This window comes from Peromyscus leucopus, chromosome 14, assembly GCF_004664715.2.
Source record: "Peromyscus leucopus breed LL Stock chromosome 14, UCI_PerLeu_2.1, whole genome shotgun sequence".
NCBI lineage: Eukaryota > Metazoa > Chordata > Mammalia > Rodentia > Cricetidae > Peromyscus > Peromyscus leucopus.
The window spans coordinates 90,903,152-90,926,022 of record NC_051075.1 but is presented as its reverse complement, the minus strand read 5'-3'; the positions used below and the strand labels follow the sequence as shown (position 1 = coordinate 90,926,022).

General features: G+C 46.5%; 2 protein-coding genes across 10 annotated transcripts in view; one reads left to right on the top strand and one right to left on the bottom strand.

Moving 5' to 3' along the window:
* The window catches only part of Ccpg1 (cell cycle progression 1), a 34,315-nt gene extending 29,871 nt beyond the window's left edge, over nucleotides 1–4,444 (top strand). For 4 of the 5 annotated variants that reach the window (XM_028865334.2, XM_028865340.2, XM_028865350.2 and 1 more), the window contains 2 exons: nucleotides 444–1,774; nucleotides 3,729–4,444. In XM_028865334.2, the coding sequence (XP_028721167.1) occupies nucleotides 444–1,774; nucleotides 3,729–3,918 (1,521 nt within the window). In that variant the 3' untranslated portion in view covers nucleotides 3,919–4,444. The remainder of the gene's footprint in view (nucleotides 1–443; nucleotides 1,775–3,728) is intronic. The other variant, XM_037210951.1, reaches the window with a different exon arrangement.
* Nucleotides 4,107–22,320, bottom strand: Pigb (phosphatidylinositol glycan anchor biosynthesis class B). 5 transcript variants are annotated; one of them, XR_005092891.1, is made up of 13 exons: nucleotides 21,915–22,320; nucleotides 20,957–21,092; nucleotides 20,378–20,495; nucleotides 19,099–19,203; nucleotides 18,326–18,456; nucleotides 16,811–16,951; nucleotides 13,395–13,446; nucleotides 10,877–11,088; nucleotides 10,056–10,120; nucleotides 6,293–6,506; nucleotides 6,019–6,199; nucleotides 5,414–5,592; nucleotides 4,661–4,747 (listed from the first exon to the last, which is right to left on the bottom strand). XR_005092891.1 is itself a non-coding variant. In XM_028865375.2 (12 exons), the coding sequence occupies exons 1-12, from the start codon at nucleotides 22,042–22,044 to the stop codon at nucleotides 4,604–4,606; spliced, it is 1,629 nt and encodes a 542-aa protein (XP_028721208.1). In that variant the 5' UTR covers nucleotides 22,045–22,320; the 3' UTR covers nucleotides 4,107–4,603. The 5 variants fall into 5 exon arrangements, 4 of the variants coding, with proteins under 4 accessions (XP_028721208.1, XP_037066847.1, XP_028721218.1 ...); XM_028865375.2 differs by lacking the exon at nucleotides 5,414–5,592 and having other exon boundaries at nucleotides 4,107–4,747; XM_037210952.1 differs by lacking the exon at nucleotides 5,414–5,592 and having other exon boundaries at nucleotides 4,107–4,747; nucleotides 10,877–11,043.
* Nucleotides 22,321–22,871: the final 551 nt, after the last annotated feature.

The window sequence follows — 22,871 nt, the reverse complement described above, 5'->3', positions numbered from 1 at the left end:
CCAGTTTACAAATGTTGTGTGTGATGTGATGCAGCGTTAGCACTGAATCTGGGCCCTGGGTCTGCTAGTAAGTACTCAGCCCTTAGTCTATTAGAGATGAGTGGAGTTCTGCCTGCTTGTCCTTGTTTGACTTCTCCCTCATCAGTGGTCCCCATTAGACAGAGCTGCCTGCTATGCGTTTTCTTCCACGTGACACTTGTAGTTTCCCTTGTTTTCAAGAATGAAAGCTTCCTGATAAATGACAAGTGGCACTGAGTATTTATTTTCCAAGTTCTAATACTGTTTAGCCACACCCAGAAGATCTGTGTGTATGCTCATAAACATACCTATATACACATACACACACATGTGGGCAGTAAAGGTTATGGTTGTTAGATGATAAAGATTTAGATTAAACTTTCCAAGCACTTGACATTTCTCTTCTCTTTCAAAAAACTATCTAGTCACTGAAGGAAAACCTTGAAAGGTGTTGGACCGTTACTGAAGCAGAGCAGATTACCTTTGCAACTCAGAAAAGGAATCTTGCTGCAGAAAACCAGCATTTAAGAATATCTCTGGAGAAGGAACAGAAAGCCCTGTCTTCACTACAGGAAGAGTTACGGCAACTAAGGGAGCAGATTAGATTGTTGGAGGATAAAGGCACAAGTACCCAGTTAGTTAGGGAGAACCAGGATCTTAAGCGGCATCTAGAAGAGGAGAAACAGAAAACGAACAGTTTCCTTACTGAAAGGGAGACTCTGGTAGAGGAAGCAAAGGCGCTGAAGAGGGACCTGGAGCGAGAACAGCTCACAGCCATGGCTCTGCGGGCAGAACTGGAGCAGGTGGTTCCTGGCCAGGCACGGGGCCACGCAGACTCTGCCGGCGGCGGCGGCGTGTGGACCGAGGAGAAGGAGGTGGCACTGTTACGGCAGAGGCTGGCTGAGTTGGAGCAGAAGCTAACCTTCGAGCAGCAGCGCTCTGACTTGTGGGAAAGGCTGTATGTTGAGGCGAAGGATCAAAGCAGAAAGCCAGAGAGCGAAGGGAGGAGGAGAGGAAGCAGAGGAAGCCACAGGGCCAAGAGCAAGTCGAAGGAGACGTTTCTGGGGACAGTTAAGGAAACGTTTGATGCTATGAAGAATTCTACCAAGGAGTTCGTGAGGCATCATAAAGAAAAAATCAAGCAGGCGAAAGAAGCCGTGAAGGAGAATCTGAAGAAGTTCTCAGATTCAGTCAAGTCTACTTTTCGACATTTCAAAGACACCACCAAGAACATCTTCGATGAAAAGGGCAGTAAGAGATCCGGGGCTTCAAAAGCAGCAGCACCCGAACAGCCAGGAACAGCTTATGGTTATTCTTCGTACTCGCAGCACGAGGCGCCAGACCCAAAGCAGAATTGCAGAGGCCCTTCTGCACAGAGGGAGGGAGGGAGAGAAAAGGCCAGTCACTCGGAAGAAATGAGAAAGAATGCCAATTCACGTCCGTACAAGGCCAAGTTTGAATGTGCTGGGAAAGAATCTGTCAGGATCAACGACTTCAGACAGCTGATTGAGTGGTACTTACTCAATGAACTGGATACTTTTCACCACTGGAAAGAACTGGATCAGTTCATCAGTCCCTTTTTCCCAAATGGTGTCTTCCGACATGACCAGAAGCTCTTCGCCGACTTTGTTGATGCTGTGAAAGGTTACCTTAAGGGAATAAAGGAGTACCAAGTAGAGGATGACAATTTGGAGAAGTTGGACGGATATATATATAGACACTTTGGGCACATTTTCGCCCTTCCATTCGGACCCAGGTCGGTTTACATAAAACCATGTTACTATAATAGCTTCTAACAGTGCTACACTGCATAGTGTTTGTTTTGTTGTTGTTGTTTTTGTTTTTGTTTTTCCACTTTGAGCTTCTTGGAAGGTTACTGTTTGTAAGAGGCAAGCTTTATTGCTGCTGAAATTCAGAATAATCAAAGTTTTAAAATTTAACTATTGCAAACTGAAAAATCCATGTACTATGTAATCACTTAGGCTTGAACAGATGATTGAATTTCTACCATAAAAATTAGTTAAGGGTATATTAACTTATTTGAGCCAGTTTGGTGTCTTTCAGTATAATTTACATAATTAAGGGAAATTATTGCTCTTTAATCTTTGACTTAGGAAGCTAGAAACAAATAGATTTTAATGTGAAGTTGAGGTCGTGTGGAGCTGCCCCACAGAAATCATTGTTGGTTTTGTGTGACAGTGAGGAGGAGGACTCATTGAAGGCTTACTACAGAGAAGAGTGATGGATGGTCAGGAGCACAGTGTTCCATAATGTCCTTCATCTTTCTGTTCTGTAACTGCGAATGTGCGGTGTTTAGTTCTGAGAGCTACATAGTTCCATCTTTATGAATAAATGCAGGGTGCCTGTAAAATAATGAGACTGGGTTCTGGTGTCTTTAGTTCCTGAAGCAGGCAGGTGTCTAGTGCTGTAATGAGCAGGCTTAGGAGGCTGCTTTGAGGAAACATGAACAGCCTCTTGCTCTTTAGGGGTTTGGGGTGCACCAGTGGCATGAGGATGTAGTGGCCTCAGGCAGTCTGGAGATGGTTGGAAACGCTTTGTGATCGAAGTGACCTCGAATCTAAACTTGTTTTGAACCCGGCTTTTGGAGAAGAAGTGAGGGTTAGTACGTGGATAGGAAGGGCCTCTCACTGGAATGGAAAGTCATTGCAGAGGTGTGGAGAAATGAAGACATACTTCTTACAGAAACAGGTGGGCTGGGGGTAAACCAGGAAAGTCTCCGTCTTGTCCTGAAGTGTCTGTCTTGTGAGATGGAGAATTCCTGAAGGATTTTGTCATGGGGTGGGATTGTGCCTAGCCTTTTGGATGACTGGCAGCAGCCAGGAGGGTCGATTGGCAAGCTGGGAAGCCAACTGTGGTGGTCTGCACGTGAGAAGCTGATGAGGCAGTAAGGAAGAGCGAGATGCTCTTCAAACAACGCCTAGTGAAACAGTTACTTCTTGTGTAAGGGGAGCAAAAAGAAAGTGACTGCATATACTGGAATGGCTTCATATGTCTCTGGATGTTGGGATTACTCAGAGAATGCCGGAAGAAGTGATTTGGTTTGGGAGGTGCCTGGTGACATTTATTTGGAGAGGACTGGTTGGCAGTCAGTTGCAGAGCAGTCTCTACTCAGACTCACTCCAAAGTCGGTCCCCATTGGAAGATCCAGTGCAGGGACATCAACATCTGTGCCAGTGATGTATAGAGAAGGCTGCTAAGCAAGAAAAGACATGAACGGCAGGCAGCACAAGAGCCCAGAGATAGGAGTCACATGTTAGAGCCGAGGACTGCAGGGTAGTTGACGTGGTCTTTGTGTGAAGCAATGGGGAATTAATTCTGCCTGGTGGTAGAGGGCAGGGGAAGTTAGAGACTGCTTTGCTGTGCAAGATGTGTATTTCAGTTGAGATAAAGCCAGTGGAGATGGGACTTTTTAAACTGGACTAATGGAAACATCTCATTATTTTATTGTCACGTTCCTGTTCCTCATCACTCGTTTGGTCTCCCCTTCCAGCCAGTGCAGGTGTCTTTATGTCTGTCTGTTTTTTTCTTTAGTGTTGAAAAATAGTGATTCCCCCTCTTTCCTGATATCATAATAGAATTATATTTTATTTTTTGCAATGTTCAGATAGATTAATGGGGAAAAACATTGTTATTCTTACTTTTAGAAAACTGAACTCTAACATAGATAAACATGTGTTTACTACTTTCAGTCGACCTGATAAAAAGCAACGTATGGTAACTATTGAAAACTCGAGGCACCGAAAACCCGAGCAGAAGCACCTTCATCCCCAGCCTTATAAAAGGGAAGGTAAATGGCATAGATACGGTCGCGCTAACGGAAGACACACGGCGGGCCTTGAGATAGAGCTGGGCCAGCTGCCTTTCGATCCTAAGTACTGACTCACGGTTAAGTTAGGGAATTAAGAGATGTGGATGCGTCCTACTTTGTTTGGTGTTGACTTTAAGATGAAACGCCCAGGATGACTGTCTTTTCAGTTAAAAAGACTGGTTTGACGGCTTGATATTATGCAAAAGCAAAGCTTACTAACTTGCATTTTCCCGTAGCTTAGGTTTGTTAAAAACAAAACTTTTTTTTTTTTTTTTTTTCTTTTGCCCTGGAAAAAAAAAATGGTAGTTTTATTAAGGAAGCCAGGCATGAAATATTCTGTGCATGAAACAAGGCTTGGTTTGAGGAGCCAAGCTTAGAGCAGCTCAGCTTTCTCGTTCAGGGCGTGCCATCTTGAGTGTGCAGATTGGCTGGAGTGAGCTGAGGTGGGACTCCGCTCTAACATGTTTACTCTCCCGCTTTTGTCTCTCTGTGGGATCAAGAGCCCATTGGCTTGTGAGGAGCTTGCTGACTTGTTCTTGTGAACGCTCTTGCCCACCTCAACACTGTGGAAGAACAATAAACTGCACGTGAGGAAAACTAAAGGTCTCTTTCAAATTTGGCGGCGTGTTAGTGTTTTCCCAGAATGCCTCAGTGCAGTGTATGGTCCAGCTGTCCCCAAGTGGCTTCCTCTTCATTTCACGAATCACCAGAAGTTTCCCTCAGTTATGCCAACCTCTCTGCAGGTGTCCTCACAGTTCAGTTCCCTCCTGTGTTGAGTCTGCTGGTTAACCTTCGTTCGTAGACATGTATGTGACTTCCAGTTCGACCCTCTGGCCAGTGAGTATGGAAGAAAATAGCAGTCCTCTCATAGCTCCCCGAAGTGAGGAAGGCATGGATCTCCTAGGAGTAAATAAAGACACATTTGCCAGGTGCGGGTTCAAAGAACTGCAGACTCGCCAGTGATACTTTCTCCTTTGCGACTTTTTCCTTTCTTTCTTTCTTTTTTTGTTATGTTTGTTTTTTGAGACAGGGTTTCTCTGTGCAGTTTTGGTGCGTGTCCTGGATCTCACTCTGTAGACCAGGCTGGCCTTGAACTCACAGAGATCCGTCTGGCTCTGCCTCTCCGGTGCTGGGATTAAAGGCGTGCGCCACCACCGCCCCACATGACTTTTTTCTTCATGAATTCGAATTACGCAAAATTTCTCAGGAAAGGAGCGACTTCTGGCAGCTAAACATACATAGTGAGTTACAGAACTGGGCTGATTTCACTGGGAGAGAGACCAATTATGGAATCACTGCAGTCATTCAATTTGTCAACTTGACTGGATTGAGAACCCATTGCGGGGTGGGGGTGGGCAGAAGACGTAGCTCAGTTTTCACGTGAAGTTCTGCACCCACATAAAACGTTGGGCATGGTAGCTGGGCACAGTGGCACAGCACATGTCTCTAGGCCTGCCCAGCACTTGGGAGGCAGAGGTAGATGGATTTCTGTGAGTTCCAGGCCCGCCAGGGCTACACAGTGAGACCTGTCTCAAAAATAAACAATCCAGGCATGGTGGCACATACCTGTAGTCCTAACGTGGGTCATTGGAGTGGGAGCAGGGTAGGAATCTGGGGGACAGCTGGCAAGCCATAGTAGTTATGCTCCAGGTTCAGAGAGAGATCAGACTCAGAGAGGGACAGGAAGAGGCATCAGCTTGACCCTCTGGCCTTCCCACATGTGTGTACAGGAACACGAACACACACTGAGGAAACAAGACAGGGCAGCAGTGAAGCCCATCGGGTGAGTTTATGTGTCTTCAAAGAACTGGGCAAGACCTGCCCTGGATGTGGATGTGCTGTGGTCCGGTCTGAGTAAAGAAAAGGGGAGAGCAACTGACCCAGGACATCCCCCTCTTTGAGATGCCGTCCCATGGACCAGGCAGGCTCACATCCCTCCACTGCAGCTGCAACTGGGGAGCTGCTCCCACCCAGCACCATGGCCCCTCTGCCGTGATGTGATAGTGTCCCCAACCTGAGCCAGACTAGAGCCTTTCTCCTTAAGTTGGTTATTCTCAGGTCTGTGGCCAGAGCCATCAGAGGAGGAACTCATACAGGAGATGAAAGGGATCAGTGAAGCCGATTGGTCTAATCCAGTCTAAATGCTGAGTTGACTATTGCAAGTTCCGTACCTTCTCCAGGACACTGAAAGTGACCAAGTGGCTGGGGAGGGATGCATTGCTCCGAAACTCTTGTTGTAGCCAGCCCGAGGGATTGAGGTAGAACACATCTGCTTCATCAAGATACTGCGTTTTTCCAGTCAAGTCTGGGGGACACCGGAGAAACCGCATGGAGAGTGGGCAGTGAACATGGCTGTGTAGAGAGGTCAAAATAGTTAAGCACCCCACGTTTCCATATAGTTTCAGGCTGGCCTTGAACTTGTGGACCTCAGGCAGAAGGCCTTACCTGTAGTAAGGAGTGGAGTGGCAAGGCATCATGATGAACACGGAGGCTGAGGCTGCGTCAGGGCCCCTGGGGCACACGTGCCGAATGTGACTCATGACATCCAGAGTGCCTCTCTGATGAACGAGGCCAGTGTAGAGTGCCAGCAGCAGATTTGACAAGAGCAGGAAACTCAGGGCTGCCTTCCGCCACGCCTTCAGGTGGGCCAGTGAGTATCCTGTGCGGAGATGGGTAGAGGGAAGTGAACACGGCAGTCCTGCTCTTCTGTTATCAGCAGAGACATGTGTATGTGATTTTCCATGCATGCCGTATAAGCCACGGTATTGTGTGGCAAACAGTGAATCCACTTCTGACCACTCTCCACCATTGTACTCAGGCAAGGACTAGCCTTTTGCTGGTGAGTGAAAGGTGTGGTGTGGGTAATGGCTGTTCAGTCTTACCTCGGCAGACATACAATCCGAGGGCATCTGACATCCTAAGATGTACAAGGGGGTTTCTGACAAAGGGCAGTTGGAAGGACACAGTTACATGGCTAACCTGGACTAAGCCATGATTTTCTTCGAGGAAGCACCACTGCATGTTCAGTCACACCCAGTTAGATCCCACCACCCAGGAGGTCTTTTTAGTTGCATTTTAATATGGAGGTGCAGTTCTCATAAACATCAGTCCAAGTGCCCACTTTGCTCCTATTGCCTGGCCCTAAGAGAGATGGATGCTTCTGAGTGTGGTGCTGGGATGTAGCTAAGTGACAGAATGCTTGCCTGGCTTCCGTCTAGTGTACAAGGTACAAACCACTCTATGTAAGTTAGCTTTGGGGATGTATGTGGGTTTTGTATCTTTTTGAGATGTGTTTTTACTAGGTAGCCCAGGCTGGCCTCACACTGAAGATCCTCAGGCCTCAGCCTCTCAAGTACTGGGATTACAGACATGTACTACCAATGCTGATAAATGTACTGGGTATCTGACTATGCGGAGAGGCTGTAGGTTTTGTTGTGTAGTATGACAATCGGCATTCTCCTGCAGTGACTTAACAGGGTGGTTCACGCAGTGGAGGGTGAGAAAAAAGCCCCAGCCTTCATTTGGTAATTCCATCTCCAGTTTTGTACAGTGGCAAGGACATCTTAAAAAAACAAACAAACAAAAAACCCACAGGGCTGGAGAGATGGCTCAGAGGTTAAGAGCACTGGCTGCTTTTCCAGAGGACCTGAGTTCAATTCCCAGAAACCACATGGTGGCTCACAACCATCTACAATGGGATCTGAAGCCCTCTTCCGGCATGCAGTCTCTGTCTGCAGATAGAGGACTCATACACATAAAATAAATAAATCTAAAAAGGGGGGGGGGGGACTGGAGAGATCTGGTACCCTTTTCTAGTGTGCAGGCATACATGCAAGCAGAATACTGTATACATAATAAATAAATAAATCTTTAAAAAAACCCAAAACACTGGGTGGTGGTAGCACATGCTTTTAATCCCAGCACTCCTAAGGCAGAGGCAGGCTGATCTCTGTGAGTTCGAGGCCATACAGAGCAAGTTCCAGGACAGCCAGGCCTACACAGAAACCCTGTCTCAACAAACCAAGCAACCCCCCCCCCCAAGGTCAAGGAAAAATGCCAATACCTTCTAGTACGTTCTACCACTTAGAAGTACATGTTAACGTTTACATCCCCCCCCCCCCCAGGGCCTTGCGCTTGCTAGGCAAGCTCTCTACCACTGAGCTAAATCCCCAGCCCCACGTTTACATTTTTAAGCACTGCTGGGAAGGCTGTGAGTGTTGGTGTTTACATGAGAAAAAGGGGTTTATTTAGCTGAAGAACCAGTGGGGGAAGGGCGAGGCTGAACTGTGTCTAAAGCTGAGTCACTGGGCACAGACATAAGTACCAGGAAGTTTAGGTTGCTGCTCTGTTAAGGAAGTAAAACTGTATTTTCACCAACCACAACCCGACAACACTAAATCCTACAAGAAAGATCTTATGGTGGAACTAGGAACATCAAACACCAAAATTAAGACACTATGTATATTGTGTGTGAGGTAGCACAGAGCAGTCATCCCAGCTAATAGGGAGGTCTAGGCAAGAGGGGTGCCAGTTCAAGGCTAGCCTGGGCAATTTAACTGTCTTCAAGTTGAAACAAACTGCTTCCAGGGACGAGTACTAGTCTGGAACTTTGGTTTCTTCTGCTTCTACTTCCCCAGTGCAAGGATTACAAGTGGTTTTTGTTCCCTTGAGACAGGATCTTGCCATGCATTTAACCCAGGCTGGCCTTACCCAGCAGTCCTCTGGCCTCGGCTGCTAGAGTGCTGGAGTACTCTCACTGGCTTGTTGCCTTTAGAACACAGAGTCCGTCCTGAAGCAGTGCATGAGTAATGTTGATGGGCAGATCCGAACTCAGAACAAGTACTCCATGGGAAGCGAGGTCTCTAGTGGCCGGGAGGAATCCAGTGGACACCTGGCATAGTGTACACACTAAGGAACTATGCAGACATAGCCTTACAGGGTTGAGAGGAGTTCTGGCCAGGGGAGTGCCTAGAGACTGAAAACTTGCTGGTTTTGCACCTCTTGAATCTGGCCTGGCTTTTGACTTGCTGTGACCCAAAGACTGGGGGAAGGGTCTGCAGATTGCAGGACCAGGCCACCTCCCCTCCCACTCTTCTCTTGGAACCCTGAAAACAGCATGCATGAAGCTCCACCTGACCCGCTGGGCAGTGACAGGACTCAGGAGCTGATGTGTTGGGCCTACGGCTAGCCTGGTCCCACACATCTAGAGCCCTTGCTAGGCAGGCCCAGGCCCTGTCCAGTCAGTGGGAGTGAGCACAGCTGAGATGTGGCTTGTAAGAATAAATGGCATTAAAAGTCACTAATTGGGGTTGGGGATTTAGCTCAAGGCCCTGGGTTGTGGGGAGGAGTCATTAATTATGCAGCAGTGGCTGACATAAATCAGGTTAACATAGGTCACAGAATAAGGTTTAGATTTGAAGTATTTAAGAAAGACATGATAATTCCCAGGAAAGCTGTGCATGGCAGAGCAAGCCTGGCATCCTGTCACTGGACGATCAGGAGTCAAGGCCAGCCTGGATGACAGTGAGTTGCTACATACATGTTTCAGGCCAGCCAGACACTGTCTTATCCCTTACCCTGGCAAGAAAAGTGGCCTGGCAGGTGCAGCCTTGTTTTATCTTATCGAATGCAGGAGAAAAGGCATTTCAAAGCGAGGCAAGGGCTTACACCTGTAAGCCCTGCACTTGGTAGGTCGAGGCAAGAGGAGTTCAAGGCCAGCTGAATAATGAAGTCTAGGTCAGCTCTGCCTGTATAATCAGGCATCACCCACAGATCATTAGGTTACAGAAAGAAAACACTACAGTAAGTTTAATTATCAGAGTTTCCATTTAGCCAGGTCAGAAGTAAACAGCTCCTTGGGCACTGACTGTCTCTTGATGTGTGGTGACTATTTTGAGACAGGACCTTGCTATCAAAGCCCAGGCTGCCCTTTCCTCTCCAGTACAGAGATTACAGCCATGCTGCCACGCCTGGCTTCTTTTTAACTGTTTCTTTTTCCTTTTTTTTTTTTTTTCTTTCTTTCGAGACAGGGTTTCTCTGTGTAGCTTTGCACCTTTCCTGCAACTCCCTCTGTAGACCAGGCTGGCCTCGAACTCACAGAGATCCGCCTGCCTCTGCCTCCCGAGTGCTGGGATTAAAGGCGTGCACCACCACCACCCGGCTTTTAACTGTTTCTTTTAGTGTATTCTGTATTAAACAAAATACTTACCACAGAACACCATGCAAAATGGTAAAGCTGGATAGATAAACCTGAATTCTTTGTGGCCCAACATGCTATAACAAAGGATATTAAGGCAAAACATTAATTTTACATGAGTCTGATAAATTAATGTATTTAAATGTATTAAAAACATCTACTTATTTTTCAAGTATCTGAGACTGAATTTTTTTTTTTTTTTCCGGCAAACCATTTTTCAGTCTGTTCACAGTAGCCCAAACTCTTGACACTTCTTGCTTTAGTCTGTGTTGCTGGGCCTTGCTGGCATTACACCAGGCCTGGCTTCAGACTCAGGAGCCATACTCCTTTTTAAATAAAATGTGACTGTGGGTAAACAGTGCCAGGGTGAAAATATAATAATGTACACTTAGAAAAAAAATATATGACCAATTAAGAAATATTACTCAAATTTGGAATAAGGATACATTCATGAAAAACTATTTTTAAATGTTTGTGTATCTGTGTTGGGGGCTACTAATGCCGTAGGGGGCACCCAGAGGCCAGAGGAGCAGGACTTAGGGGAGTTAGGAGTTAGTTGTCTCCTACCCTGTGGACCCTGGTGACGGCTCAGGACGTGAGGCTTGGTGAAGGTGCCTCTATCTGCCGAGCCGTCTTACCAGGTCCTGGATTGGATCCACAGTCAGGTGTGAATAGGTACTTGTCCCTGTCCTGGTCACCACACAATCACTGTTCCTTTCATCTGACGAGGTGACCTCTACTGCTCTGTCCTAAGGAAGGAAGGGCCTGCTTCTGAGTGCTTCCATAATCTCGGGAACATTAAACGTCCACCTACTTGAACGTAAAAGTCTTACCTGTACACCAGCACTGTCCACAGGACGGTCAGCAGCAGTATGTGGAGCCTCCGGGGGGCCAGGAAGCAGCCATGAATAAAGAAGGGTAAGTGTGTTCCCAGGACAACTGGAACCCCTTGACTGAAGTACCAGTGCCAGGGATGAGAGCCATAAAATGTCCCCAAATTCTGCAGCACGTTAAATTTCAAAAAATTAAATTGGACCAATGTCCACTGGTATAAGTAAAAGACAAAAACAAAACAACAACAACAAAAAAAGGGGTTAGTGTCAAAAACTGATCTGGGACCTTTAGAGTATTAGACACAATCATGATATTAAATAAGAATTTAAAAGTCAGGCAGCAGTCTTACATTAGCAATTCTGATTAATGACATGAATTCTTGTTAATAACTTTCTCCTTTTCTTTATTTCCCAGGTAGGGTTTCTCTGTGCAGCCCTGGCTGTCCTGGAACTCACTCTGTAGACCAGGCTGGCCCTGATCTCAGAGATCACCTGCCTCTGCCTCCTAGAGTGTTGGGATTAAACAGTGTACCACCACTGCCCCTGCTAATAATTTGTTTTTCTAAGTACTTGATGCATCTTTTGTTAATTTGTAAAATGCTAGGTGTTTAAGGTGAATCTCAAAAATTATGAAGAATCATTCATACTTACTTTGGTACTGCAAAATTTGTAGCCAATTAGAAGATAATTTTTAAAATTGATTTTTATTTTAATTATATGTATGTATGTGTGTGTATACGTGTGAGTGAGAGTGTGTGTGTATGTGTGTGTGTGTGAGAGAGAGAGAGTGTGAGCGTGCGAGCAAGCACGCCTGCAGTTCTGAGGTAAGGGTGTCAGATTCTTTGGAGCTGAAATTACAGGCTGTTGTGAACAGTTCCTGTGTGGGGCTGGAGCTCCAGCCTGGGTCCTCTGTAAGAGCAATATTTGCTCCTCACCTCTGGGTCATTTTTCCATGTCCAACAGGATTTTAAAAATCAGTTGTTTCGGCCAGGTGGTGATGTCTCATGCCTTTAATCCCAGCACTTGGGAGGCAGAGGCAGGCGGATCTCTGTGAGTTCGAGGCCAGCTTGGACTACAGAGTGAGTTCCAGGAAAAGGCACAGAGAAAGGCACACAGAGAAACCCTGTCTGGAAAAAACAAACAGACAAGCAAACAAACAAATCAGGTGTGGTGGCACTGGCCTTTAATCCCAGCACTTGAGAAGCAGAGGCAGTATATCTCTTGAATTCAAACCCTATCTAACCCCCGCAAAAGTTAGAGAATCTATTCCATAAAGTTGTCTCACCTCCAAACATTTCCCTGACATGCATACAAATAATAAAGAATTAAAAAGAAATGGATTTTTGTTTGTTCTTGTTTTTTGAGACAGGGATTCTCTGTGTAGCCTTGGTTGTGCTAGAACTGTGTGTAGACCAGGCTGGCCACAAACTTACAGGCTGGCCTCAAACTGCATGCCTCTGCCTCCCAGGTGCTGGGATTAAAGGCATGTGCCACCACCGCCCGGCTAAAAAATGAATTCCTTTAAAAAAAAAAAAAAAAGATGTTTTACTTTAGACAGTGTTTCATGATGTAGTCCTGGTTGGCCTCGAACTTGAGGTGTTTTTCCTGCCTCCTAAGGTAGAGGTAGAGGCATAACCCACTACATCCTGCTTTAAAATGACTTGTAAGAGGACATGTGTGGCACTCACATTAACAGTTTTACTCTAGTGCCTTATGCTGCCAATCTCTACCTGGTATGGTACAATGCTCTCAGTGTTACAGTTTGAATTTTAGCAGAACGCAGATACCAAAGACAGCAACACTCCTGATAAGTATCTGAAATGCTCACTCATAGCCAGAACTGCTGTGAGTACTCTGTATACAGCACCTCATAGAACCAACCTTTGCTTAGGAAATCAGAGCCACAGTCATTTCCAGATACGGTATGGCAGTAAAGTGTGAGATTTGCCAGGATCTCACAGCTAACAATAAATCTCTAAGCTCCAAACCAGAGTGGTAACTCAGTGCCCAGTGTGCCTTTGGGGGCCGAATATAAAGCAGTGGAAGGCTACTGCCCACACTTAGGAAGCCTGTATTGCAAACCAAACAATTGAAGGACAGAGTGTTTTGGTTGACAGGATTTCTGGATGACTAAGGGTCAAAATCATTACACATCAAGATGTGTGTCATGGAAACCACTGCAGAGGACACCAAAGAACAGACCAGTAGTGATGAAATGGATTCCATTATAACTATAAAAAAGGTTTGCTTCTGTTAAAAGTGTTAGTGGGTCTGTTTGTGTTCTGAGACGGGGTCTCTTGTAGCCTGTGTTGGCCTCCACCTCGCTATGCAGCTGGGGATAACAACATGAACCACCTGATCCTCCTGCCTCCTTGGTGTGAGATTCCTGGTGTGCACCACCACCCCAGGCATGTCTCATCACACCCAGACTCAAATACAAAAGCATCAAAGTCCAGCTTGAGGTTTCAGAGCAGTAAATGGTTAAAAATAGCCTTTAGCTTAATCTGTTTTTACTTACTTGGCCAAAAAAGATACGATCAATTATCAGAGACAAACTGAAGGTTATAAATCTGAAAAACAAAGTAGAATGGTTACTCACATTTGAACCTGCTGGGTCCCAGTCCAATGCCTTGTACCAACACCACTTTAAAAATGCTTTACAAGTCCACCAAGTGTGGGTTCATACATTTGGAAAGATCCTTCACTGATGACAAGATGCACTTAAGCAACCTTTATTAAAAAGACCACTCTAATTCATCTATTCTTGAATAATCAACCTGTCAACATAAAGATATGAATACTTATTATTTCAAAGTTCCCAGGGTTTAAAAAGCTCCACATAGCCGAGTGGTGGTGGCACACACCTTTAATCCTAGCACTCGGGAGGTAGAGGCAGGTGGATCTCTGTGAGTTCAAGGCCATCCTGGGCTACAGAGCGAGATCCAGGAAAGGCACAAAGCTACACTGAGAAACCCTATCAAAAAACAAACAAACAAAAAAGCTCCACCTGTCATTGGCTCCAAGTAAGAGAAGAGCTTCCTAGCTCACAGGGCTGCCGGCTGCTTCACTGTCGTCCTGCCTCTAAGACTGGCCTGTGTATGGAACTGTGTCTGTCACACTGCTCTTAGTCTGTCTTAGGACCCTCTCCGTTTTTAGTTATTTAGAACACCAGCTACAGACAATGTCGTAGTTCCCACTAGCTGTCAACTTGTCACACCCAAGAGAACCACAATTGAAGAATTCTCTCCATCAGATTGTCCTGTGGCACGTCTGTGTGGCATCTTAATTGTTAACTGAGGTTGTAGTGCCTATCCACTGTGGGCGGGGCCGTCCTTGGGCCCATAGCCTAGGCTGTGTAAGAAAGGTAGCTGAGCACGCAGAGGAAGCAAGCTGGTAAGCTGCGTTCCCCCAGCCTCCCTTTCTTCTCCAGTTCCTCCCTCCAGGTTCCTGCCCTGGCTTCCCTGGGGGATGGACTATAATTGGTAAGCTGTAATCAACCCTTTCCTCCCCAGGTTGTTTTTGGTCAGTGTTGATCACAGCAACAGAAAGCTAACAAGGAGATACAGCCATATAATTTGTTTCTTTTTTGAGACAAGGTGGCTGTCCTGGAACTCACTGTGTAGACCAGGCTGGCCTCAAACTCAGAGATACACCTGGCTCTGCCTTCAGAGTGCTGGGATTAAAGATGTGTGCCACCAGGCTGGGCCAAATCATGCAAATTTAAGTGTTTACCATATGTACTTTTGTTGAGTAGACATACTGCTGGTGTAAGCAATCCGTTTTATCAAATACTTTGTTTTCCAAAAATGATGATTATCACTTTACAGTGGGCAGGCAGTACTGAGAACTGTAGGCTTGGAGGATGGCTACAATTTGATTAGGTAAGAAAATGAGTTAGAGTAACTAAAGATACAGAGAGTAAGCAGGGCGTAACCCAAGATAAGACACCAACAACCAACACTATTCAGAAGGTAAGGAGAAATAAATGTAAGGTGCAGAGTAGGCACCTGGCTTTGGGTTTTCATTTTTGTTTTTCGAGATGGTTTCTTGGATCAGGAGGATATTCTGTTGGGCCTGCAGGAGACATTGCCTTATAGCAGTGGTTCTCAGCCTTCCTTACACTGTGACCTTTTAACACAGTTGCTCATATGATGGTGACCCCCCCCAACCATAAAGTTATCATTGTTGCTACTTCATAACTATAATTTTGCTATTGTTATGAGTCTTTTTTAAAAAGATTTTTATTATTTATTTACGTATATGAGTGCTTTTATCTGCATGTACAACTTTTATGCCAGAAGAGGGCATCAGATCCCACTAGAGATGGTTGTGAGCCACCATGTGGTTGCTGGGAGCTGAACCCAGGCCCTCTGGAAGAACAGGCAGTGCTCTTAACCACTGAGCCATCTCTCCAGCCCCTTGTTATGAGTCTTACTGTAAATATCTGATATGTAACCCCTGTACCCCTGTGAAAGGGTCATTCAACCCCCAAAGGGGTTAAGATCCACAGGTTGAGAACCACTGTTTTACAGTGAGCTCTATACTGTTTTTGGAAATTTTCTTTTAACTTATGATTGGAAGTAGGTTCAACATTTTTTTTTGTAAGTTGTTAGGTATGGTAGTTCAAGGCCATTATTCCAGAAATTGGGAGACTAAGGCAGAAGGGGGTCTCTGAGTTCAAGGCCAGCCTGGTTAACAGAGCAAGTCCCAGGCTAGCCAAGGTTTCAAGGTAAGACCATCTCAAAAACAAAACAACAACAATACAAAACAGGCCAGGGCTAGTGGCACATTTTTTGTTTGTTTTTTTCCAGACAGGGTTTCTCTGTGTAGTTTTGGAGCCTGTCTTGGATCTCGCTCTGTAGACCAGGCTGGCCTCGAACTTACAGAGATCCATCTGGCTCTGCCTACCGGGTGTTGGTATTAAAGGCGTGCACCACCACCACTGTCCAGCTATGGCACATGTTTTAATTCCAGCATTCAGAAGGTAGAGGCAGGCTTGGGCTACATGGTGAGACCCTGTCTCAAAAAGCAAAAACAACAAAAAACAAAACAAACAACAAAGATAACTGTCTGTTTGTGGACCCTACTTTTCCGCCGGTCCAAGCGCTTTCTTGCACTGTTTCTAAGTCACCTTGGGAATTGTATGTTCTCCTAACATTTCCCCTCTGAAGGTCTTTAGTCTTTTAAAGGCCAGACCACTGGGCTCTGGCTGAATATTGGGCACTGCCCTAGAGGCCAGGCCTGGTACAGGGGTCTGTGGCCCCAGCTACTCACAAAGCTGAGGCAGGTGGCGAACCCCATGCTCTGCTGGGCTGGGTACATCCAGTGGCTCAGAGGACAGTTTGGGTTTGTACTGGATGCTGTAACGGGCGTCATATCTGGGAACTCACACTGTTTAACAGTTGCTGTGTTGCTGGCTTTGCTAATTTTAAATTTCTCCATGTTTGTTTACTATAAAATAAGAACGCCAGCATCACTTACATCCAAGAACCTCATGAGGTCATATGAGCAAAACTCTTACAAGGTCCTTAATAAACAAGAGAAAAAAGTTTCGGAAGTAAAAATGGAAATTCTAAGAAATAGACACTTTGGTTTAACTGTAATACAATACAGTTAATCATTCCCATAAATCTAAAATGGAATACTGGGCCAACAAAACGGCTCAGTGGGTGTTTGCCATAAAAGCCTGATGACCTGAGTTCAATTCCTGGAGCCCAGATGGAGAGAACCATGGCCACAAAAGTACTCTGACCTCCACGTATGTATGCCTTTCATCACTCACACATGGGTGTCTAAAAAATTGGAAACACAGAGTTGGACGTTTTCTGTGACATCAGATACAGTAATTAGCTGAAGGATTGGATGAAACCTTTCCCACAGTCCGTCATTTACAGGTTAGTAAGATGTTATAGATAGCACCACAGCCAGACTTACCCCACGGGTAAAAAATGATACAGGATCAGATGGAGCTTTCTCCGTTCTTGGTAGAAATGTCTGAAGAGCAGCGGCACCCATGGGATGAGGGCTGTGGGGCGGATGAGGCAAGCAAATGCAACCAGGAGCGGGTACTTGACGCTAGGACAAGGAATGGTGGTTACAGGAAACGGAGCTTCGTCCTAGTCGGCTATTTCCACTCAGAACTGTGGTGTGGGGGCATTTGAGACAGGGTTTTACTTATATAGCTCTAGCTCACTTCATACTTTCAACTCTCCTGCCTCAGCCTCCCAGGTGCTGTGGTTCCAAACCTAGCTTAGCACTTTCAAGTAAGAAGCAGATTCTGCCGGGTGGTGGTGGCGGCGGTGGTGACGCACGCCTTTAGTCCCAGCACTCCAGAGGCAGGCAAGTTTCTGTGAGTTCAAGGACAGCCAGGGCTATACAGGGGAACCCTGTCTCAAAAAACAAAACAAACAAAAAACCAAAAAGACTATAAAACAGGGAGTTAGAGACCTTGGACTATAAAGCACAGCAAAATAGCCCGTTCCCCCAAACTGCCTTGGAGTCTACATCTAATTATCTCACGTGACTGAAAGATCCAGGACTACAAAGTGAGGCTCTGTCTTTGCAGGAAAGAAACTGTCTTTGTACAAGACCCAAGCCTGTCTCAGTACTTTTTTGTGAGGCAGGCTCTCTATGTGGCCTTGGCTCTCCTGGAACTTGCTACTTAGATGAAGCTGGTCTCAAACTCAGAGATCTGCCTGCCTCTGCCTCCCTAAGGTCTGGGACTAAAGGCATGTGCCAGCACACCCAGCTAGCTTTTGGTACACTCTTTTGAAATCAGGTTTGACTGGTGATTTTCTGCTATGTGGAGAGTAAAACCCAAGGTGCGGAGCCGGGCCTGGTCCCACCCCAGCCTCAGCCTTGCTGGCTTCTCCCTCCCACACACTTGCTCCCCACACCTGCCTAGCGCCTGCAGCTCTCTCAGCTCCAGGTCTCTGCTCGGATACTTCCCTCTGCTCAGTCTGGGTTTTGCCCATTCGGATCTGCTGACACTCACCCGGGCTGCTCAGCAGACCTGCGGGAACACTGAGCCTGTCTTGCTTCTGATTGCTTTAGGGAACTGGAAGGCAGTCACCATGAGTGTGACTGGCTGCCTCCTCGCCATTGCTCAAGGCTGGCTATGCCTGTCTCCCATGGGGACCTTCAAGCAGAGCTTTGCAAGGGTCCCCGTACTCTTTCCTCTGGTTCTTTGGAGCCCACTGATAACAGACTGCCATTTCAGTGAGCTCTGGGCACTACAGGATTTCCTAAGCACTGTCCACACTTTATAGCCAGCTCTTTTATTAGCTTCACCATGCAGTGTGACTGTTTCCTATTTCCCTCATCGAGAACCTTTGGTTCTTCTAAGTCCCGAGAACACGTGATGACCTACCTACTAGATACAACATGTTGATACTGCGGCTTTTCAAAGCACCTCTTAGAGATTTGTCTGGTCTTAACTAACCGTCTTACCTGCTCCTGGACCTTGAGCCTCCCAGAGGATAGTAGGAAAGGGCAATCACGGTGAGGGTGGTCTCCATGGTGTTGGTGAGGGTTCGGGTACAGCAGTACCACGTGAACCAAGAGCACAGCTGGCAAAAGAACTGACGAGTCAGGAGTGAGTACAGCTGCCTTAGGAAAGGGAGCTAAGTGTGCTTCTGTAGAAAGCAGGGCTCCCGCTGCGGCAGAAGCCATGGCAGGGGGCACGTCTTAGGAGACATGGCCAAAGGCTGCTCTCAGCCTGTGCCACACGGCTCTGACAGCAGGTTTGCGTCTCGTATTGCTAAGTCAGCAGTGCTGTCGCGGGCTCTTTCATGGCCTGCCTCTGACTTAACTCTTACTTTCCGTTAATGAAATACCTGGAACACAGACCAAACACTGGTGCAGGTCATAGAGTATTGATGCTCCCCTCTAGACCAGCCAGCCAGCGCTCCACCTCCTACCTCACAGTGGCCGGACTGGAGCATCTATTCATACTGATTTGGAAATGCTGCCCTATTTCTGCCTCCTCCTCTTCTTTGTGTGTGTGTATATGTATATATGTATATAAATGTATGTGTGTTTATGTATATGTGTGTGTGTATATGTGTGTGTGTGTGTATATATATATATATTTATGGGTAAGAATTTTGCTATATAGCCAAGGCTGAGCAGGAAGTTGCTTAGTGGCACAGTAGTCAGCCATTTCAGGAACCATTTGCCCCACACATGCTCCTCCGTAAAGTGTCTAAAGGGTTTGGACTTACCACCCATCGGGCCACCTCCTGTTTTCCCACTTGCTTCATGAGCGAGTAAAGCCTTACATCCGCTACAGCAGACAGAAGAGCTTGGGCCAGTCTGGGAATCCAGATCTTCAGTAGTTAAAAGGAAAACGTTGGTTAAGCACACCATCCCGGTTCATACTGAAGTGCCATGAAAATAAACACCTAACCATCAACAATGTCCATCTCCATATTCACTCCTCCGCTTTCGGTGTGTGCTTAGCTGGCTGGCTCTTGCTTGCAACTCCACCCCCTGGCTTTTGGAATGGCTTTGCTATGTAGCTCAGCTGGCTTTGTCTTTGCTTTTCCTGCCCCAGCACCCTCCAAATACTGGGAATTACAAGTGCGAAGCACCATACCCCACTTGCCCACTTTTATATTTATATCTTACAGCACTAATTCTCTTTTGTAATAGTTGGTATTGAACCTAGGGCACATGCATGTTAGGCAAGTGTTCTACCACTGAGCTCCTCTTGAACAGCTTGCAAACCATTTTATTGTGTTAAGATTCCATTTTAGAAGCGTACAGTAGGTTTTGTTTTTAAGTCAAGCATTTACAGTATGACGTGCTGGGTATCATAGCAAGTGTTTTACGTGTATTAGCTCATTCCTTACAACAATCTGCTGAAGCAGGAACTGTTTCATACATGAGGAGACCATGGCACAGAGGTTAGGTGATGGGCCTAAGGCGCTAGAGCTAGTTAGCCCTGATGCCGGGATTCAGACCAAGGTAGGCTTGATACCATGGCCTGTGCTCGTAACAATAAACGTTTTAAATCCAGGGCTGGAGGGATGACTCGTGGTTAGGAGTCCTCGCTGCTCTTTCAGAGGACCCGGGCTCGGTTCCTAGCACCCAGGTCAGGCAGCTCACAGCTCCAAGGCATCTGAACCCTTCTTCTGGTCCCCAGCACCAACATGTGTGTGTGTGCCAAGTACACATGAATAGATGAGTAGACCTGAACTCTGGTCTTCACGGCTGTGTAGCAAGGGCTCCTCACCTTGAGCTAGCTCTCCAGCCACTCCCTTTTATTTATGCATCTTTTAATTTATATCTTTATTTTATTTTTAAATACATTGAAGAGTTCTACACCACAGTGTCTTTGGTACAGTGGGCTTCCCAGATAAGGCTAGACTTTAGCAACAATAGCCTTTGGAAACACGTTTTGTGAAATTAAGAAAGTCATTCATTTATTACCAGTTAACTTTTGAAAAAGAAAAATATATGGATTTAACAACAATTTTGGTCATTTTAATATAAACTTACCAGCAGTTGGACACTGTCTTTCCCCAAAAGATGCAGAATCTTGTAAATGCTGGCAAAGATGAGGGGGTAAGTGTAACCCCTCAGTCTCTCCGTCCATTCCCAGGTCAGATAGCCATAATTACTAATATCAAGGACCAAATGTCAAACTGTATTGAAACAAATTAATTTATACTTCTACATATAAAGCAATATTTTATTATTTGACAATGTTTTTAAACAGTTTTTTGAGCCAGGCAGTGGTAGGAATTCAATCTCTAGCCTTGGATATGCTTAGGCAGGTAATGTACCACTAGACTGCACCCTAATCCTTAAAACACAGGGTTTTATATTGAATATTGAATATTTGGTCAACTAAAATCTTAATTTTTCTCAAGTTAGAAATGTGTTTCTTGAGCCTGGCATGGTGACACATGCCTTTAATCCTAGCACTCGGGAGGCAGAGGCAGGCGGATCTCTGTGAGTTCAAGGCCAGCCTGGTCTACAGAATGAGTTCCAGGACAGCCAGGGCTGTTACACAGAGAAACTCTGTCTCAAAAAACCAAATTAAAAAAAAAAAAAAGAGACTATGATAAAGGATATCTGAAAACCATGTGGTGTGCAACTTCAAGAGACTGCCAGTATTCATCGGGAACAAAACTTGTCTGGACTAGGAAGCAGTTAAACATTCGAAGAGCAATGGTAAACAAGACCAGGTAAATGTTTTCTCCCAGAAGATCTGAAAAGCAAATGAAAGCAGTAATTGGTCTTAAAGTCAGGCAGCTCCCCCTTCAGATGCACCACTGTAGTGGCCCTGGCCCTGGCTCTGCTAAGGCCCTCCACACCACTCCACAAACGTCATCTGGGTAAGTGATGCACTGGACCGGCTGCCCAGTTAGCTAAGGGTGGGACTCCTGCTAGCCTGCTTGAGGTCCTGAGTGTGTTCCCTAGCAATGTGTGGAGAATACCTCCCACCATCACAAAAACATGCACAAACCCCGGTAGGGACGGACACACACACACACACACACACACACACACACACACACACACACACACACACACACACACACACACACACACACACACACACACACCTGCTAACCACTGGTGATTCCTTTCCAAACCTCCGTTTTACATGTGAGGAAGCTAAGGCTCAGAAACTAAACTGCTTTGCCCAAAATAAAAATGCTGTTACTGACTAGGTAGTATTCAAACCCAGGCCGGTTGGCCACCTCCAAAGTTGGCTTTCCCCAGTGGACAGGCAGCCTGCATGCAGAATACAGAGTGTTCAAAACTAAAATTTTCCACTTTAGTTGCTAACAGTGTGGGTGGGTGGGTGGGTGGGGTGGGGGGTGGATCAGATTTTATGTGAAAATCTGCTCTGCCAGGTGTGATGGTATCATCACCTCATGACAATGGGGAGATTGAGGCAGGAGGATTGCGGCAAGTCCAAGCATAGCCTGCACCACATAACACAGCTCGTTTCCACCGAGGTTGCACAGCCCACCAAGCCGCAGATGCCAGGAACCACACACTCTGCGGAGCACCCCGCACTCACCGCGGCGCCGCGAGCGCTTCTCCTGCGTGTTCACGCACAGCGTGAACTTCCTTCTCCGCAGCTTCATCTCTTCGCAGCGGCTGTGGAGACTGCGGAAGGCCGGGCCGCGGTCGCCGGCCTCGGGCTCCATCTCCTCCTCCCAGCCACCTGCAGCCCCTGCGGAGCCCGCCCCACCACCTTCCTGCCGGCGAACGCGCACCACTAAGATTGGGCCCCGCGAGTCGCCGTCGTGGGGCTGCCCCCCCAGCACAACCACAGCCGGAAGTGCAACCGGAAGCGGCCGAGTCTCTAGGAAGTGCAGGCTTGCACCTACCTGGCTGGAGTTCAGTCTTGGGAAAGACGAAAGTCAAGACTGGAGGCCTGACTGCTCCCGGCACCTGGCCAGCGCCCGCCGAGGAGCGCGTGGAGGTAACCGCGGAGGGAGGCAGTGAAGTGCCGGGAACCAGGGTGACCCCGGCGCTCACCCACTCGCCGCGTCCTCGCGTGGGAACAGTTCCACCAAGGTTCTTACAGCGACAGCAGAGTTACACGGCAGTGATTTTTTTAATTAAAGCAAGTTTTTTTCTTAAAAGATTAATTATGTAGACACTGTTCTGCCTGCAGGCCAGAAGAGGGCGCCAGATCTCATTACAGATGGTCGTGAGCCACCCTGTGGTTGCTGGGAATTGAACTCATGTCCTCTGAATGAGCAGCCAATGCTTTTAACCTCCGAGCCCCACGTCAGTGAATTTTTTATTATTAAATCTGTTTTTCCCCGCCCCAGGGGATTTCTCTATTCCAAATTACTTTCTCGTCAATTTATTTAATTTTTTTCTCTTGCGTTGATGTCGCTATGTAGATTAGTCTGGCCTTGAACTCAAGAGATCCTCCAGTCTCCGCCTCATGAGTGCTGGGATTTAATGCGTGCACTATCACACTCTGTCTCATCTTTTTTTTTTTTTTGGTTTTTCGAGACAG